Source organism: Rhipicephalus sanguineus, chromosome 11, assembly GCF_013339695.2.
Source record: "Rhipicephalus sanguineus isolate Rsan-2018 chromosome 11, BIME_Rsan_1.4, whole genome shotgun sequence".
Taxonomy (NCBI): domain Eukaryota; kingdom Metazoa; phylum Arthropoda; class Arachnida; order Ixodida; family Ixodidae; genus Rhipicephalus; species Rhipicephalus sanguineus.
Genome location: NC_051186.1, coordinates 56,407,035 through 56,423,556, shown reverse-complemented (window position 1 = coordinate 56,423,556; position 16,522 = coordinate 56,407,035). Strand labels below are relative to the sequence as shown.

At 47.0% G+C, this 16,522-nt stretch overlaps 1 protein-coding gene across 1 annotated transcript in view; it reads right to left on the bottom strand.

The window, feature by feature from the left end:
• LOC119375056 (uncharacterized) overlaps positions 1 to 16,522 on the bottom strand; it is a 90,678-nt gene that overhangs the window by 38,029 nt on the left and 36,127 nt on the right. The window contains exons 12-17 of the mRNA XM_049411137.1: positions 14,017 to 14,211; positions 11,956 to 12,128; positions 9,573 to 9,636; positions 8,838 to 8,998; positions 4,224 to 4,502; positions 404 to 455 (exon numbers count right to left, since the gene is read on the bottom strand). Of these exons, the coding sequence (XP_049267094.1) occupies positions 404 to 455; positions 4,224 to 4,502; positions 8,838 to 8,998; positions 9,573 to 9,636; positions 11,956 to 12,128; positions 14,017 to 14,211 (924 nt within the window). The remainder of the gene's footprint in view (positions 1 to 403; positions 456 to 4,223; positions 4,503 to 8,837; positions 8,999 to 9,572; positions 9,637 to 11,955; positions 12,129 to 14,016; positions 14,212 to 16,522) is intronic.

Here is a 16,522-nt window from a genome sequence, read left to right as displayed (position 1 = left end):
TTTAATTACTATTCTCGCAAAATTAACTTGTAAAGAAATCTTGTTATACAAAATAAGAAATTCTGATTTCTAGATTTTAAATATTTTTTCTAAGCTACCCGATTCTTGGCCAATCCCCCTGAGTGGGTGTGAGCCAGCAGTACAGGATCTACATGTACATCTACAGCTTCTTGTCGACTCCGCAAGGCATAATGAAAAGCTTACCTGCTACGCTGTAAGACAAATCGCGTCCACCTATGTGGACGTTGCGCCTCAAGCGCACGCTGCGCCCCAATGGGACTACGTGGCTACGTGGCAACGTGGACTACGAGGCCCATGGCGACGAGTGCCTGTGGCTACGTAACCCGTAGAACGCAGCCGAAAGGCACATAGTACTGGGGCAACGACGCTGCACCGCGCTTACCTTGGTGAATAGGCAGGCAGACGGCCAGCACGAGCACTTGCAGGGGTCCGTGCTGTCGACACATGCTTATCGGTGAAGCAGTATGGCGTTGCAGCTCGCTGTTCTTGTCGTTCGCCTAGTCACTGTGGCTCATACCCACTGTGAGGGATTGGCCAGTAATTGGGTGGTTTTATAGTAACGATGATGATGCTACTGAGATGACAGGCACCCACCCACTCAGGGTGATCAGCCAAGAGTCGGGCGGGTCACATGTTCTTAATTTTTTTTCAAATCTTACTAAAGGGGGCATCAGTTAGAAAGAAGTTATTCTTAATGAATACCAATTTTGGGCTCCGACATAAATCATGCTACGTAACCTTTAAAGGAAACAAAAAAATCATTAAGACAGGAGGACATGAGCTAGAAATTAGCGATTGATGCATCTATTAAATCGATTTGATTCGCATATGAATTTCTCTACAGCACTCCATTCCCGTACGAATGTCGTGAAAGTTAAGATATACACTGCAATCTATATACAGAACAACTTGGCCTTGAGCTTTCCACATCGGTATTGCTCTCCCTGGGGGCGTCGGCACTAGGGCAATGCAACAGGGGCATATATGATGCCATATTCATTTATATGAAAGAAACAGAGACTGCCATGTTAATATTATAAGTAGAAATATATCATTTCATTCCCTTACTTAAATTTCTGTAATTGCTTATTTATTCAATTCTATTATTTAACAATCGGTTAATTAACATTTCATTAAAAAACGAAAAAAATCAAAATTGCCCCAACATTTTTTCTTTACTATAAATTATCTTTTTCGCATATTCCCTTTATTTTATTTTTTCACAGTCTACTGCCGCACGCTTCGTGACCGATCCCCCGTAGTGGGTTGAGCTATTCCTCTAAGGAACCAACCAACCAACCAACCAATCGCGAATTAAAGATGACATCGCTGGTTGTAGGTGTATAGAGCTCGGTTCCCTGTGGCACACACACGGACTCTGGACCAAGAAACTCGATAAAGAGCCGGTAACATATAATATGTAAAATATCCATAAAGAGAGGACAGTAATAAGAATTGCACCTCTGAAGGTACTTGTTGTCGATGTTGAAGTTAAAATAATGATGACTTTCTGGTCTTCCGTTCTCTTTGGATAAACACAGTATGTTTGCTTTGTTTCATTCTTGCTCAGCAACGAGCGGAAATGTACTTGCATAATAATTTATACATCGTGTTTTTCCTTATTGGTCTCTGCATAAGACTGCATTTATCTGTGTAAGAATATATGATTGTGTTTTATGCATCCCTGCAATATGGCAGTAAGATCTATTAATTTTATTTCATTTCATTTATTAATACCCTCAATGCCAAAGGCATTACAGAGGGGAGTCAGTAAAAAAAAAACAAGTAAAAGCAAGCAAAAAACGCAGCAAATAGTAAGTAAAAATACAAGTTCTTCGGCTCCTATTTATACAGTAGTAGCTAATGTTTTAAACAGTTGATGGTCTTCAATGGCGGCGATGCTTTCGGGAAGGCGGTTCCAATCCTGTGATGTGCGTGGAATAAAACTATGATAACAGTGATCAGTATGACAGGAAATGATTCCAACTTTGTGGGAGCGATCAATGCGAACGGAGTGGTAGGACGGTCTTGTGATTAGTTCATTACGCCGATGGCTGTTACGGAAGTAAATTTTGTGAAAAAGGCAGAGTCGAGAAAAATGCGTGGTACTAAAGTATTCTTGTGTTGTGTATGCTTGCAAGAGTGCTGTGAACGCAAATGCGGGGGGCCCGCGGCTTCGTCATGTTGCCTGAATGACAACTGTTTTAGTCTCTGGAAAAGACTGCATATATCTCCGTAAGAATATATGATTGTATTTTAAGTATCCCTGTACTACGTTCGTAAGTAAGATCTTTTTCATGTATTGTATTAATGTATTCTTGTGTCGTGTATCCTTCTAGAACTGCTGTCTACGCTCATGCGGGGACCCAATGATTTGTCAAGCTGTTTGAATGAAAGCTTTTTCCGCACGGCTTTTTCTATTACTGCATTGTACTGATACGAAAATAAAGATCATTGTCTTTATGATGATCGCGTAATATGGCTCGTACCCACACTGGAGTATTAGCCGAGAAATGTGGGCAGCTATACGTTTGGTTACTATTATGGAACGCTACGTAATGCTAAAGAGAAATGAAAAATAGAAAATGTATCAAGGAAAAGCTGCAAATATTGCACAATTGTTCAGTACTTTTTCCATTTCTTTTTCGCTTGCTGATGGCGCGTGTACCCACTGCGAGGGACTGGACGTGGTTCGAGTGGCACTGAACCGAAGCTAATTTACTGCTGAAATGAGCAGAAATTTCTAGAAAGACTTTAACGAAAAATTGTTAGGAATTCTTTCGCAGACACCTCTCGAAAAAGAGTTCCTTTCTTTAAATCTAGATTTAAAGAAAGGAACTCTGTTTTGATAAATAAGAGAAAAAAAAAGAGTTCACAGTGTGCGTGACGACTGCCTCCATCGGGGGTCGCCATCTCTACCCATATGTTGGCAGCCTTGCGTTTCAATTCCGCTGACAAATGGCTCATAGAAAACTTGCCTTGAAGATCGCCCTGAACTAGAAATTTCTCTACAGCCGATCAAACGTCCCCATGACAGTGCACAACATGCTCCCAAAAAATGGATGTCCAGTATGAAATGATTTATAACAATTAGTCTGAGCCGTTTCTCTATAACGCTTTTGTTGCGATAGTGATTGCATTGAGACTCGAGGCGCATTTTTGCCGTCGCCGTGATGTGCCATATAAAGTGAAAATTGGTAATATCGCCTCACGCGTCGTATCTTCTATGTGCGAGCGAAAGCTTGCGGAGGCTGTTCACGGGCGCGGCTCTACCAGAGACGAAACGCGACGGCCGACTCTGTTGGGCGAAGGAGCGTGAAGGGTCGCCGGTTGTGGCGGGCTGCGTACCTTGGGCAGCAGCTGGGAACTTTGATAAAAAGGGCGTGGTCGCACGCGCTATCTCCACAGACAGCAGTAGACGGCTCCTATCCTTGTACGTTTTGTGTTCCTACCGCTTACTTCGCACAGAGGCAACAAACAGAACGAAAACCGCTTCGCTCATTGCAGCGGCCGTGTCCCCTAACTCCAACGTTTTGTAGAATCACGAGAGACCGTATACCCTGAAGGAGTTAGCTGCAAGCCTTTATTGTCGCTATTGTCAAATTTGTCGCTTCTTAGAGATGAAAAGCGCCCACAGCACAACAAAAGGCAGCCAATATAGTGTCATCCACTTCACACAATGGACACAGTAAGGAGGCTACATCACCCTCAGACCTGTGACGGTGAAATATCTAAGTTAGATGCAGACTCCATAAGCTAATAATGCGCACCCACTCTGGGGATCTGCCGAGGAATGGGTAGTTTATTGAGAAAAGAAACCCTGGCTATTACACGACAACAATATGATTATGAGAGACGCCGTAGTGGAGAGCTCCCGCAAATTACGACAACCTGGGGTTCTCTAACGCGCACCTAAGTCTAAGCACAAGGGCCTCTGGCATTTCGCCTCAATCAAAATGTAGCCGCCGCGGCCATGATTCGATCGCGCATTCGGGTCAGCAGTCAAGCATCACAGCCACAAGACCGCTGCGGCGGGTTGGGGGGAGGGTGATACGTGCGGTCACTAGGCAGCCGTAAACCTTTGGTCGCACAGCCAGATGTATTGTCCCCGGGTGTAGTCCTTGCCGCGCTGCCATAAATGTTACGAAGGAAGGAGCATTGACAACTCAAGTGCTTCAGTGGTTTACTGCAAGACGCGGTCAGACATGTTGGTCACTTGCTTGTCGCCTCAGGAGATGTGTGGCGAGGACGGCAGCGCAGGCGAACATGAACGGCGGAAGCGCCGGTCGAACGGCGTCGCCAGAACCGCCAGAGTCTTCTGAGTGGGCACTTTTTTCCGGCTTATTATCCGCCGGTGGTTTCGGCTTCCGCTTTGTTGGCGGTTTTGGCTTTGGGGCAGGGGTAGGAGGTTGAGGGGGCTGCGGGCCCTTGCCTTTGTCGTGTACCTTTATCTTCCAACCGAGGTAATAATGACTGTAGCACTGCAAGAAGTGAAATGCCATGAGACAAAAAAATCACGAATTCACCTCAAGTGCGATGCAATGGATACGATAGCAGCAAATTCTAACGTAATACAAGTAAGCCCAGCGGCTAACTTTTGGATCCGATCTCGCGTAACTCTACAAAACGCTGGTGTTAGGGGAATATGGCAGTTCCATGGAGCGAAGCGATTTTCGTGCTGCCTGTCGTCTCTACGCGAAGCGGTGTGAGAGCACATCACGTACAAGGCTATATGAACCGTCTAGTGATGTATGTCCAGAGAGAGAGCGCGCGCGACCAAGCCCTTATGATTAAGATTCGCAGTTGCTGCTCGAAAGACGCAGCCCCCCCCCCCCCCCGATCGCGCCCCTTCGCCGGACGGAAGGCGGGTGGGGCGTTTCCTGTCTTTTAGAGGAGCCGTCGACGGAAAGCCTCGCACGCACGATGATGTTATCGCATGCGCCCTTCGTGCGACGGAGACGCTTGCGGCCTGAATGTCCAACGAGACGGAATGTACAACGAGACTGAATGTCCAATAGTGGACATTCAGTCTCGTTGGACATTCCGTCTCGGTTGGACATTCAGTCTCGTTGGACATTCCGTCTCGGTTGGACATTCAGTCTCGTTGGACATACAGTCTCGTTGGACATTCCGTCCCGGTCACAAATTTCGCTTTTCCGTTTGGCAGTGCCTAGCGTTACGTCTAGACGTAACGATAGGGGCCGTTGCAGTTACGTCTGGACGCCCCAGTGACACGGGCACACCACGGACGCTGGCACGGACGGGCGCCTGCCCCGAAGGGGCAGGCGCGCGGGCTAAACAGCGCGTGGCCGCGACAGCGGCCAGTAGCACGTGACGGAGACCCTGCCAACCGGCCATTGAGCCTTAGCGAAATGGCCGCACTCGCGAAGCGAGGGCGAAGCCACGATTAGTTTTCCGCGCCCGAAGGGCGCAGAGGGCCTTCACTGAGCAACAGGAAAATAATGTACTCTATCTATCTTAACCCAATGAATGAGTTGTCTGAGAAATTTTAAACTGGGGCGCGTTTATCTCATCTAAATTGGACATTCCATCCCGTTGAACATTCAGTCTCGTTGGACATTCCGTCTCGTTTGGACGTTCCGTCTCGGTTGGACATTCCGTCTCGATTGGACATTCAGTGTCGCCGGTCACGTGACCCATTGGACATTCAGTCTCGTTGGACATTCCGTCTCGTTGGACATTCAGGCTCTGAATCCGACGGAGATGATCGGTTCGTTTCATCTCTGCTTCAGCCGCGTTCCTCCCCAGCGCTCGCGCACGTTAAACATACGATGTGTGGGCGACGTTATCGATTTGAACATGCCTGTGACGGCGAAAATCCGCCGAGGGTGTTCATATAATTGCTATCGCAATAAAGTGTCGTTAATTACAAATGTCGGAATAAAAGAAAACGTGCCGCGAATTTTCTTGAAGGGACCGACAACTTGCCAGAACATGTGACTAGATCCTGGTGGAAATGAGAAGACCGTGAATTATAGTTACACATTCAAGCCTGCTTTTCGCGATTTGAGTATAGGATCATATTTTTTTCAATTGAATTTAAATATTACCAAAGCAGGTATGTTGCGCAGACTAGCGGAAGAGCCTCGATGCTGCACTGTGGAGTCATTCCGCTTGCTGTACGTATAGACTGGTGTTTTTATGCGCACCATAATTAGTACTTAAAATTAGAGTGTATATTCTAATCCATACCCGCTCTATTCTGTGATGCTAACGAGGTAAAAGAAGTTGACGCCAAGAAGCGGCGCTGCCTTCGAGAAAACTATACTCGCGGACAACTTTTCTTGGCAATGAAGGAAAGGCTACGGGGGCGGAGCTACTGCACATGTACTTCCGCGAAGTAGTCCGGTTCGGCGCGTTTCGAATTAAGTTTTGGTTTGTGAACTTTCCGTATCTTCTGTGACGGCGGTTTGATTATTGATTATTTGAGCGGCCGTCACAGTCTTAGACAGCCATTTCTTACTGAAATTCGTCAGAAGCTCATTCGGTGAGTCGTCGGAAAAGCTGGAGGGTGACGAGAGCTCACCTGAAGACGAAAACGCCATTTTGACTGTGAGGTGCACGTAAGAGGTTCGACGTTTTCACACGCGAACGCGAAATGAAACTGCATAAAGCAAAACAAATATAAATATCTCCTTGGTGCGCGCTGACCCTCTTTTCAAACAGCGTCCCGTAGAACATAAAGTAATGTTGTTTTGTATTCTCACGCAGAAAACACGGACACAATTGTGGGACTATATTCTTCAGCGGTAGCACACGCGTGGTTCGGCTCTGTAGCCTCCCTTCATTGCCAAGCCGCTGCGCATGCCAAGCCACTGCGCATGAGCGCGGAGTGCACGCATGCGCAGCAAACCGCAGCGCACAAACGCGAACGCTGTGGCACTCAGCGCCCACTGTTTGCAGCACGTCTTGCGACGTCACAGTCGCCGAACATTTAGTAGAATACATCACACTAGATGTATGAACGCCTGTTCCATGGTGCTCTGACAAACCCACGCTACGACGTGTCACATGGGGAGTGCCCGCAAGGCTTTATATTGTAGCGACGTGGTGTCAGGTAGGACACGGAGAACCACAAACAAATACACTTTATCAGTCGCTGAAAAGACATCAACGTCTTCTACGTCCCTACGCTGAACCAAGAACTATCGCACTTCTTCGTTGTCATCGCCACTGGAACATAAACGCGGCACCATTCCCCCTTTGAAAAAAAAAGAACATGGCCCTGATGATCAATGTTCAGAAAGCAAAAAAAAAAAAAACTGCATTGTTAGTCACTGAAATTATGGCTTCATCCGAAGTATGTGAACTATTTCTGGTGATGAACAATCTTCGACGCTTTGAGCACTGAGAGCCGTCCGGAACAACCTCGTAATTGTCGTCACTGATGCGTCGGAGAACTACGTAAGGCCCGAAGTACCTTCGCAACAGCTTTTCAGAGAGCCCACGCCGACGAATAGGCGTCCAGACTCAAACTTTGTCACCCACGTTGTACATGACGGGTCTGTAGCGAGATTGTAGTGTCTGGCGTCATAGTCCTGTTGTTCGGTGATTCGTAACCTGGCAAGTTGCCTAGCTTCTTATGCTCGTTGTGCAAGCTCTTCAGCGCCCGTCTCACTGCCATCATTTTCGTGAGGGAGCATTGCGTCTAACGTTGTCGTAACTTCACGGCCGTAAACAAGACTGAAGGGTGCCTTCCGAGTGGTCTCCTGATGAGCCGTGTTGTACGAGAATGTGACGCAGGGTAGGGTGTTGTCCCAATTCTTGTGCTCTACATCTACGTACGTGCTTATCATATCAGCCAGGGTCCTGTTGAGACGTTATGTCAGTCCGCTTGTCTGGAAAATATACTTCTTTCTCTCTTCCTTTCTTTCTTTCTTTCTTTCTTTCTTTCTTTCTTTCTTTCTTTCTTTCTTTCTTTCTTTCTTTCTTTCTTTCTTTCTCATTGTGCAATGCTATCTTCTAACTGTTTCCTTCCTCCATGCCGGAAGTTGGACCTTCATCCCCGTGCCTATAGCAGAGTGACGCTTCAGTCGGTACATGCAACAACGATGATAATGATAATATAATCATCATGACCAAAGGTCATGATGGTTATCATGACCTTTGGCGTTAGCCGTCAAGATGGAGATGTGCCACTAGGCGTCTACGTAGGTGCATCAACGTCAAACGACGCTATAGCTGCCAAACACCAATGGACTTTGTGCAAGCTCTCAGGTCAATGTGCAATAGACAATCAACTCTACTCGTGTGAAGACACGGTTCATTTTCGTGTTATACTGATTCCTATGATGAAGAAATCAACCATGTTTTTTTTCTTATATTGTATATGAAGAGAGAAGTCGACCGGATAATTGCAAAAATCACTTATTGCGAAAGAGAATCAAGTATTCGGCTCCAGGACAATAAAACGCGATCCTCCTCGCAAAACACGGCCAAGAACAAAGGTGTGGTTAAGGATTTTTTTCTTGTGATATTAAGTGAAACATGTGTGTCGGCCTACCCAGTTGAAAAACCCACCAGAGTACATGGGTTCGTTGGGTTTTGTAGCGCTTTGGTGTTAACATCAGACCATACTGATGTATTCTGGCGGTAACATCCTGTCGTGGTATGTACTGTTGGGCACACCAGCATGGTGTGGCGTCTTCTGCTGGGGACTCCAGCCTCGTTGCGGTGTCAAGGCACAAAGCACACCAAGTCTGTAAGGTAGTACATATCCCAATCTGATATGCTGTGTTCTGGCTCACAAACCACGTCTTCACGATTGGATGACGAGGGACAATGCTAGCACCAACCTGGTAGTAGAGGTCGTCGGGTGTGTCCTTTTCCGGTGTCCAGCTGAACTCTACCGGATCACCGCGGTCGCAAACCAAGAACACGCTCTTCTTGTACTCCTCGAACGTCGCGGCCTTTTTACTTGCGGGCGTCTCCTTGTACTCGCAGTAACCTCCTGCGCCTTCGGTCACAGTAGAAGAGAATGTCTCAGTTAAAGCTGAAATTTGGGCTAGCTGGTTTTGACTTGAATACATATCATAGCGGAACAAGACAGGGACGCAGAAAGTTGCGCACGGACAGTTCACACAAAAAGTTGCACACAGTTGCACACAGGGCGGCTAGCGGTCGTCCTGTGTGCAACTTTTTGTGTCATCTTTCTGTGTGCAACTTTTGTGTACAACTTTCGGTGCCCCTGTTTTGCTCCGCTATAATATGCATTCGAGGATAATGTCATAATTAAGTAGAGGGCACCTTCCATTCTAAAGCACATTTTATGTAAGACTCTCGCTTGTCGCAAGCTCGACTATGCAAGCTCTGTGCGGGATCCCGGCACTGACACTCTCGTTCTTCAAAACTTGGAATCCGCACAAAATAGTAGTGCACGTTTCATCATTTCACATTGTTCACGCACGTCTCTTGACTACGAGGTCTATGGAACGCTATTTCAACAGTTCACGTCGACTTATTATTTGCCTTTAGTGTCCCTTAAAGTTATTGCACATCCCCCATAAATTTACTTACGTCGCTGCGCTCACCTTTGCTCGTGTTAATTTTCTTCGCGGCGGGGTCGAGATTAACTCCAGCGTAGAGCATATGACCCTGAAAGAGTGCATTAGGCACGAGCAAAAAAAAAAAAAAACAAGTTCACGTAAACGTCGGTTTGCATCCTTACCGCCGAGGTGGGCGGGCGTGCAGTTTGTATTAGCGCTTCACTGAAATCTGGGCCCTGCCTACGAAATGCAGATTACTAGAGTGACAGTGCACTTTTATGACGTTTCGAGACACCAGTAGCTACGGATCTCCTGCTGACAAGCGAAAGTATATGAATAGCGAAGCTGCTTAAGTTATCGTTAACTTGTGCTCCGCCGTGGAAAACTCCTCGGGTGGGTATGCGCCACAAGAATTGGGCAAGCCCCACTACCGAGTATAGCAGGTGCGAGCGTCAAACGAAAACTCTGATCGGCGAAGTGGAGCACGTGAAACGCGTGAAATAGAGACAGAGAGAGAAAGAGATAGAAAGAAGAGAGAGAAGGACAAAAAGAGAGAGAGAAAGAGGCAGAAAACACACCGAGAATGAAAAAGAAAGGGAAGAAAGAAAGATAGAAAGAGGGACAAAAGGAAAGAAACACGGAGAAAGAGAAAGAAAGAAATAAAAAATAGAAAGAAACAAGGAAGGCCACCCAGCTCTGGTCTTCCTCCAGGCTTTGCACCACTGCGAAACTTCCATATTTTTTTTTTTTTGTGCACGTAGTGAGTCTAGCGGCAGATTCAAGGGAAAAGGGGGAGAAGGGGGGGGGTGACTGGTAGGAGTGGTAGCCCACCCTTCAATCCCCACAATCCCAATACCGTCCGCGTCCTTCGTCAAAGCTACCTGTTTGGCAGATGGCAGAATTAAGAAATTAAGAGCGTGATCACTATTAGCGAAAATTAACGGTATATACACGGTATGCTGGAAGTTGCTTCATAACAGCAACTTCATAAAGTAAGAGCCCCCAGCCTCCCCCCCCCCTCCTGCGCCCACTTCGGTGTTTACTTGTGCGCCGTGTGACGTCACTGCTCCCCGCGCATGCGCCGCACGTCTCTCCAGGATCCACGCGAAACTGCTCAACCTCGGGCAGTGTAGGTCACGCTACAAAAGAACCACGTCACCTCCTCCGAGCGAGCCATGACATCACGTAATGGCCTCATCATGTGACTTCATCGTGACGTCACAGATCGCCAAACTTTGGGACGTCGTCACGGTGTCACCAGAGATAGCTTGAACAAAACGTCACCCAACGTTGCCGTTTGAAGAAAACGCCTTTGCCATATTCCATAAATGGGTCATTTCTGAAGGGGATTTGCCGTCAATGTTCGAAAAACACATCTACACTGATTGAATAATGGCTAAAATCTAGACACCAATTCTGAAGTATAGAGTATTCGTTCCACGGTGATGTTTCAACTCATAATGACCGCACGGGGTGCCTCACAAAAAAAAGAATGCGCTTGAGACCATTTCCTTCTCTGTAGCTTACCCGAACAAAGCGCTATTAATTGCAATAGGCGAGAAAATAATGCCGAGTACTATTTAGCAAAGTAACAAAACTTTGCTAAGTGGGAAGCCGCGGGCCGCGTGTTTGGGAGCCCTGCAATAAGTAATGGCAATGCAATGAAATATGAATCACAAATAGCACAACATGGACAAGTGGGCTCATCTTGCATCAAGAAACACAACTATATGGCCAGTATAGGCGTCAGTGGTTACATCTGTGACAAATTACTGTCGATGACGAGGATAGTCTTCGTCGGTCATTTTAGTACAAAATATCATGACGACTATACTCGTCAAAGGGAGGGAAAGGGTTGAGCTAAGGGCTCATCGTTACTACTTAAAGCATTGCGTTTGTCTACGCAGCGATATCAGAATCCATGACAAAATATACCAGGACGTTCAAGTCTTGTTTTCGTTATTTTCTCTGTTTCGGTTTTTTTTTTTCATAGCCTGACAGTCTTCTGTCAAGGTTTTCCTACATTTCGCACGCCCTTTTTTGGAATTTTTGTTGGGCGGAAAAACTGAATGTTTAGAGACCGCGAAAGGGCATCAACTGTTACTCTAATTGCGAACTCATAAATTTTTTAAAGGAGTGAACCAAGAAAAAAAAACCTTTTCTCAGTCATTTGAGTAAGAGTTTTCAAGCTTCGTAACCTACTTTCTATGAAAGCTAGAAACGTAACATTACACTTGTTACACTCCTTGGCACGTGCAGAATTCAATGAGATTTAAATAAGATTAAGATCTGTGCAGCCAGTTCCAACCACCCAGAAGTTTCCGAGTGCCGCCACACGTGCTATCCTCTCTACATATCTTTTTTTTTATTTTGCTTCATTCAAAGTGAAAATGGTATATACCGGTTTGCCGAGCGTAGTCTGGTCCACCTTCGAGCCGCCGCCTTTCGGGTTGTCGGTGATGTAGAGAGGATGGTACTTGGCGCCAAAGCTAGGGCCGTTACCGCCGTGCACTTTGAACTTGTACGTTTGCCCCCGTTCGACGTGCAGCACAGGAATCATCTCGCCGTTTATCCACCACGCGGTGCCCCACCCTAACATGCCTGCGCACGCAACACACGACGGAGCCAAAGTTTCCGCAGCTGAGCTGTTTAAGCGCGACGCTAGGCCGTGTAGAATGAGCAAAAACTATCATTATCGTGATCAGCCTGTACCTCCTAGCGCGTTGCTCGGCCGGCGTGTGCCCTCTTTGTCCTCTTCTTCATCTTCTGAAGGCCTCAATAATGAGGGTTAGGTACGGCTACTCGTTAATTAAGGCATCGCTAATTAACGTCATGCTAATTAATAACACGCTAATTAATATGTTGCTAATGAATTGATTGCTCAATATTGCCTTGATAATAATTAAATAGCAAATTACGGCCTTGATAAATAATGTGGCTGATTGGGTTAGTTGGTTGTGCATACTTAAGGTTTACAGCGCGAAAATAACACACGGCGGACAGGAAAAAAGACGGGACAAGCGTTGCTTCCAACTCAATTTTTATTGACAAGGATGCTCTTATATATACCCGAGTGAACAGTAAAACAAGCAGTGAAAAAAGGTGAAAACAGAAGCAAAGATACGAAACAACTAAACATCAACTATCACTGAGCCTGCTACGCCGACTCGCGCATCCTAAAAAACAGAGCTCCCTGTCTGACAATGCAACTGATGGCTTACTTACGCAGATGCTCCTTTCACGCGCCATCTGAGCTGCCTCACAGATTATACCATGTTATTAGGGCATTGCAAATGGAATCCTCGTAATAAGTTCCTAGTGGCACCATGCTAATTATGACATTACTAATTAGAGCAAGGTAATTAAGAACATACTAGTTAATCGCTCACTTCACGCAGCCACGACGACACTTCGCCAAGCAATGTATTTATACGCTTCACATAGCCAAGCCTTGCAACGCCTAGCCAAGCCCAGAATCGGCTTAGTCGAGCTTGTAGAAGCCGACAGAAGCTGGCCGCAAGCTCCGCTGTTAGTCCAGCCTTGCACCAGTAGTGAAAGCTGCCCACGGGAGTACACGGGAGTGCAGACTGACGTCACAGCCTCTGCGGTGCATTTTTTAGGGGTCACGCATATGTGGCACAGTCTAAAGGTGAGGGAAGTAAGGGTGAGGAGGCAAGAAAGGGGGAGAGAGAAGGGTAAACCATAGCATAGCCATGTGTAGTATAGTATAGCAAGGGGGCGGGAAAGGGAAGTGAGGGGAGTGATGTGAGGGTGAGGAGGACGTAAAGCAGGAGGTGAGAAGGTAAAGCATAGCATAGCCATGCACAGTACACTATAGCCAGGAGTTGGGAAAGGGAATTAAGGGTGAGAATGCAAGAAAAGGGGAGAGAGAAGGGTAAACCATAGCATAGCCATGTGTAGTATAGTATAGCAAGGGGGCGGGAAAGGGAAGTGAGGGTGAGGAGGAGTTATGTGAGGATGAGGAGGAAGGAAAGGAGGAGGGGAACGTGAACAGCTCCGCGGTTTCCTCAGTCTTCGCACCCCTAGTACGTAGCTGTCCCAATTTGTTTTCTTTCTTTCTTTTTTTTTTGTACTTCGAAGTGTCGTGGGCAGCGCGACCCTCCAAAAGAGAGTCAACGTGTATCTTTAAAAATAATGCTATTCGTGGCACGTCAGGACACACCAGAAAGAGCAATAGGCAATCTTTTCTTTCCTAGAGGATATGCGCTAGATGCAGCCAAGAATCAACCGTTCAGTGTCACTGCATTGCGAAACCACGTTAGTTGCAGAAAGCCTTCGGAGTGGGGAGCGGGAGGGTCAGTGCATCGACTTAGAACAAAAGGAAGAAGAAGATGGCTTTCGCCTTCGAGTGGACTGAGGCGTAGCTTAAGAGGCCCTGTGTATTTTTTTGTTTTGTTTTTTAGCTTGCGAGTGTACGCTTTCTTCAGCCACTCGTGTCTTAACGTTGAAATCTGAGGGGCACACGCACCTGTGATCGCCTGATAGCCAATGGTCGAGTTCCCTGTGGGTCCCAAGTTGGCTTTGAACTCCTTAACTCCCACCATGTCGCGTCCTCCGAGGAGCTCCGGTTGGCTTCCACCGCCGGGAACAGGCTGCGGCGTTTCCGGTAGCGCCGAACAGTTGCGTAGAGGGGTGGCCCTCGCGAATTCCAGAGTAACGGTATCTGCGTCCACAGCTTACAGATTCACTGACACCACATAAAAAGGTTACTACTGACAACGGCTTTCAAAGCTTCCGTTTACCGCGATGAAAACACAGCGAAAACGAGACGGAGGGTAAGAAGGAAGGAAGAACATTTATTACAATTTATTACAATTTTCGAAGCTGGGTTTACCCCGCCATAGCTTTAAAAAATTCATTACACGACGAGCTGGGAATCCCAGAGGTGACAACCGGGAATCACGGAGGCCGTGATCGTCGCTTTCGGCTCGTTATTCTAAATATTCAGGTATTCTAAGTACGTAGGAGGGTTCATAATTGCAGGGTTTTGCAGCGCGCGAACATAGGAAAAAGGACAGAGTAGACAGAAAGAGCGCTGCGCTCTTTCTGTCTACTCTGTCCTTTTTCCTATGTTCGCGCGCTGCAAAACCCTGCAATTATGAACACTAACCAACTAGCCCAGGCCTCTACACGTAGGAGGGAGCACAACATCACGCGTCCGACCTTAGTAGGCTTCAATCTAACAGTCGCGTATGTCTAATTAGTAAGGTGTCCGAAGCTTTCTTTAGCGGCTTTATTAGTTGAAATATTTGTATTTAGGTAGGACATTTCAAGTTTGCCAAGTATTGTAGCATATTTTTAAGAAGGAACTTAAGAAGTGGAGACGCGAAGGTCCTCTGTTGGGGATAATTGGGGTTGTTGCTGTACACGGGCAAGCAAGCGCTGGCGTTCCCAACTTGCAGCCTGCTCGGCGTCCATGGCGGGATAGGAAACCTTCATTTGTGATGCAGTGGCGCTCTCTCCCCTCTTCTTTTCCCTCCTCGTCATCACTTCCCTATCCCACCTCCTTGTTACAACATACTATGCTAGACTATACTATGATATACTATACTATACTGATAAACAAGTGCGGCCCTTTGAGTGCCCAGAAAACAACGGGAGTTGCCGAGTTGAACTTATTGCCGCTGTGGCGCCTCAAGACGGGTCGCACCAGGGTGGTTTAAAGAAAGCAGGAGTGTCCTTGTTTTGCGGGTTTTCTTGAGGAGCCTCGAACTCTTGGAAAATGTTGGAGATAACGTCATCAACACTCCTCTGTACGCATTATTTTCTTCGGAAACAAAGATCTCTTATTTTATCATTACGACTCTTCGACAACATTCAGTGCCATACGAAAATTCGTGGTCGCTGACGTTTACATCCTTTCCTGTCGTTCAAGGACACTTCGAAACGCAGCGGCTTCCTCGGCATGTTCATATATGGCGGGATACAGCGTCTCGCGCACCCCACACCCCTCATTTTTTTTCTCTTTTTTGTTCTAAAGGCACGTCGCTGTACGTCCACTAGCGCAAACGCGGATGAAACTGTCAAAACAGCGTTCTCACTTGTGCCCATGTGTTTCAGCACGACGCAACGCGTCGCACCTTTTTTTTTCTTTATCGAGCGGCCGTGATACCACACACGGCTATGCTATGTTTTACCCTCCCCCTCCTACTTTCCATCCTCCTCACCCTCACTTCTCTTTCCCACCCCCCTGCTATACTGTACTACTCCTGGCTATGTTATGCTTTACCCTCGCCCTTTTTTCCTACTCCGCACCCTCACATCACTGCTCCTCACTATCACTTCTCTTTCCCACCCCTTGCTATACTGTGGTACACATGGTTATGCTATGTTTTACCCCATCCTCATTTCCTTCCTTCTCACTCTCACATCTCTGCGCTTCACCCTTACTCTCCTTTTCCACCCCCTTGCTATACTATGCTATAGGCGATGCGCAAAGCGCCGACCACGCCATCTGTCGCCATGGCTCAGAAGCGCTTGCGGGGCCCGGCGAACAGTGTTTCAGCGAGCGTCTACGCGAGTGCACGGATGGATGTGTTTTTCAACGTGATTTAACGACTCTCTCGGGCTTCAGCAATGTTGAAAAATAACTGCTGCGTGGTCGGCTGCTCAAACACATACAAAAACTCGCCAGGAACGCACTTTTACAAGTTTCCGGTGCTATTTCATGAGCGAGAGCGACGGCGACGGCGGATTGCGGCTGTCCGACGCAAAAGGTAAGCAATCGCGCTTTGTTTAGGCAGTGTTAGAACGATTACCGTGTTTTTATTTCTCAATTTATGTCGATACGTCTTCAGCGAACGCTACTACGTTTACATTTGGTCGCCTCGCCTGCATTGTATATGCTACAGTGCACATGAGGTTGTTATCACTGATAAGACGCGATGCCTAGGCTCGCTTGAAAAACGAATGGCGCGAAGCGCTATGCCAGAGAATGTGGGGCAGGTGGCGGCTCCTTTACAAAAGCGCCGTGG